Here is a 3108-nt window from a genome sequence, read left to right as displayed (position 1 = left end):
GTTGGTTGGCGGTGCTGGTGGTTCTGTCTCCCCTGAAGCGGTCCCCTGACAGCCCCCAGAGCCCCATTCCCGACTGTCCTGTTCACAGGGAGCGGGCACCTTCCCCATGACCCAGAACAGAGCTCTGCAGTTACTCTACGATCTGCGGTACCTGAGCATCATCCTGACGGCCAAGAGCGAGGAAGCGAAACCCAGCAGGATCAAGCATGACTCCAGGTACGGTTCCCGGATTCGGATACCAGCGGTGCTTTGCAGGGCCCTGAAGCGGTTTAAACCAACAGCCTGTCCCGCTGCCAGCAGGAGCGGTGCCTTTGGGCCTCACCGGAGAAGGGCGGTGCAGACTCTAAGCTCTGACGTCTTCTCCAACACTAAGCTTATCCCAGGAATGTAGAAAGCGGGGTGGGATTCTGCAGCTCGGAGACAGCGGGCTGGTCCCTGTCACCAGAGGATGCCCCTGGAGAGAACAGTTAAGCAGTGAAACCACGCTGCTGGGCACTGCGAGGAGGTAACCCCTCACGGGACTCCTCTGCTCTGCTCGTAGGATTGAGGTGGTGACCGACTTCCTGGAGGGACACATAGATCCGTTTGACTTGGACGTCTTCACTCCGCACTTGAACAGCAGCCTTAATCGCCTGGTTCAGCGAACCTCTGTGAGTGTGAGGAAAAGGAAGGGATGGATCAGGAAGCGGGGCTGCAAAGCGCGGTTTGAAGGGCAGCTGGGGTGGCTGTACAAAGTGCTCAGGGCCTTAGGTAGCTACTGGCACTTGCTGGGAAGTGGGAAGAGTGTTTAATGCCAGCGGAAGGAAAGAGGAGCACGCTGAGCTGGCTGCACGGCACATCGTCGTGCGTGGAGTTGGCTGAATTTATCTAACAGCATTCACTGGAGCCTGTGAAACGCTAGTTGGGTTAAGCAGTGCTGAAACGGGCCTAGAACTCAACCGTGGTGATAACGAGCAGCACCAATTAAAAGCAAGTTAACGGGGGAGACACTTTGTGTTCAAACTTGGAGCCAGTGACAAATACTGTAGCGTGCCAGCAGGCTGCAGCTGACCCTGGATACAGACAGCTTCCCACTTTCTAGGTCCTCTTCGGCTTGCTGACCGGGACGGAGAACCAGTACGCGAGCAGGAGCGGCGCTCCCAGCTCCCAGGAGCTCCACAACATCTTGCCGTTAGCATCCAGCCAGATCAGGTAAGGTAGGCGGCTCTGGCGAGCGTCCTCCTGCCTCTTTGGGAAGCTGGGTCCGGAGTTCCCGCATCCCTGCGACCGGCTGCGTTTCTTTCTCCCGTCTCTTAAGATTCGGGCTTCTGCCGCTGAGCATGTCGAGCTCGCGAAAGGGCAAGTCTGCTGCCAGGAGCACAGAGAGAGTCCAGGTTGGTAAAATGAACCCTGTTCACTTTGTGCCAGCGCTCGTTCTCCCACCACCACTGGAGGTTGGGGAGGGGGGAAGAAGAAAGTAGCCAAAGAGTTAAACATTAACCCGATGTTTATTTTCTGTAACATGAGAGAACTTGGGGCAACATGGGATGGTTTGGATTCCCTCTCGTCCCTCAGAAAAACCCACCACCCTGCTGGCCCCTGTATTTTCAGGGCTCGCTGCTCTGTGGTGAAACAACCAACCACGGTGAAAAGGCAGCGAAGACTTGCACAGCTGAGGCATTTTGAGGTCAATGCCTAAAAGACAATTAATTTAAAGATGGCCACAAGACACGTTGAAGGATACTAGCTAATTATTTGAACTCCTTTCCAGTGTGAAGCTGACCTTTAACTCCCGGCGAGGCCTGGCTTGGGTATTTAAGCCTGTGTGGAGTGGCTTGCTTCTCGTGCAAAAGCTCCGTGTTGTCCCGTTGTCAGTAGACAGGCACTGTGTTGCTCCGTTTCCCCCAGTTTAAAGCATCTGCTTAGATGGAGCTGAGGATTGAGAGCCAAGGAATACCTGAGCACTACAGGAAGCTGTAATCTGTTTCCTTTAGCTCTTACTAACCCAGTAATCCATCTGTGGCGATGTCCTCGACTGGGAGAGAAGAGTAAAGGTCTGGTGTGTCAGAGCTGTTACTTGAGATGCTGCTGCTCTGCAGCTCTTGCTCTCCAGTATCACAGAACCCCAGACTGGTTTGGGTTGGAAGGGACCTTAAAGCCCCCCCAGTGCCACCCCCTGCCATGGGCAGGGACACCTTCCATAGCCCAGGTTGCTCCAAGCCTCATCCAGCCTGGCCTTGGACACTCCCAGGGATGGGGCATCCACAGCTTCTCTGGGCAACCTGTCCCTGTGCTCCCCACCCTCTGCGGGAAGAATTCCTTCCTGATGCCCCATCCCAATTATTCAGGAGCATTAAGGAGCAGACAGCACCGAAGGGCTGTTTAAAAGCCCAGAGCTTCCCGTAACGGTATTCCTTACCTCTTACACCTCAGCCGCAGGAGAGCGCGGAAGCGCGCCGTGATGCTTGGCTCGCTCCAACGCTCCCCTCGCCCGCTGCGCTGGCACACATGGGTTCTGCACTAGCCACGCTTCCCAGAATCCCTTGCTCCTTTCATGCTAAAAGAGTTCAGGAGAGGTTAAAGTCCATAGTTATTCGAGAACAGCTCCCTGCAAGGGCAGCAGCTCCCCGTCTGCCGTTAGCCCCTTGCTCTGAGCGCCACAGCCCCTCCCCCACAGTTCGGGATGATTTGGGGGGGGGTCGAGCATTGACAATGGCATTTAAGAAGTTACCTGTTGCTAACAGCAACGAGGAGCTGTGTGTCCGCCGCTCAGAGCTGCCTCTGCCTGGCGCTGACCTCGGGAGCGGCACCGCTGAGGCGGTGGGTCGAGCTCCAGTTGCCTGGGGGAGCCGTTGGGCTGTAGCCTACACCTCCTCGCGGGCCAGGGTACGCCGTGGTCGTTCCTGACGCTTTGCTTTCTGAAAACAGGTTCCACCTCCTGGACTCCCGAGGGCAGAGGATGAGGCGTCGCGCCCTGGCTCCTTGTTCAGGCAGCTTGTAACCGAGGAGGAAGAGGCATCTGCCCCTTCTCTTTTCAAGCTGGGGTGGCTTTCTGGCATGACCAAGTGATGCAATAAAACGAGGAGTTGGGCTGCGTGTTCGTCTTCACCGAGGCTGCTCTCTCCCCTG

General features: G+C 56.3%; 1 protein-coding gene across 1 annotated transcript in view; it reads left to right on the top strand.

Moving 5' to 3' along the window:
* Positions 1 to 3075, top strand: part of COG1 (component of oligomeric golgi complex 1) — a gene marked incomplete at its 5' end in the record, with an annotated part of 8081 nt that extends 5006 nt beyond the window's left edge. The window contains 5 exons of the mRNA XM_010155842.1: positions 89 to 216; positions 542 to 650; positions 1082 to 1191; positions 1298 to 1373; positions 2908 to 3075. Coding sequence (XP_010154144.1) covers positions 89 to 216; positions 542 to 650; positions 1082 to 1191; positions 1298 to 1373; positions 2908 to 3048 — 564 coding nt within the window. The remainder of the gene's footprint in view (positions 1 to 88; positions 217 to 541; positions 651 to 1081; positions 1192 to 1297; positions 1374 to 2907) is intronic.
* Positions 3076 to 3108: the final 33 nt, after the last annotated feature.

The sequence above is a fragment of the Eurypyga helias genome, unplaced genomic scaffold (assembly GCF_000690775.1).
Source record: "Eurypyga helias isolate BGI_N326 unplaced genomic scaffold, ASM69077v1 scaffold25087, whole genome shotgun sequence".
Taxonomy (NCBI): Eukaryota; Metazoa; Chordata; class Aves; order Eurypygiformes; family Eurypygidae; genus Eurypyga; species Eurypyga helias.
The sequence above is the reverse complement of the archived record's forward strand: the minus strand, read 5'-3'. Positions and strand labels throughout refer to the sequence as shown.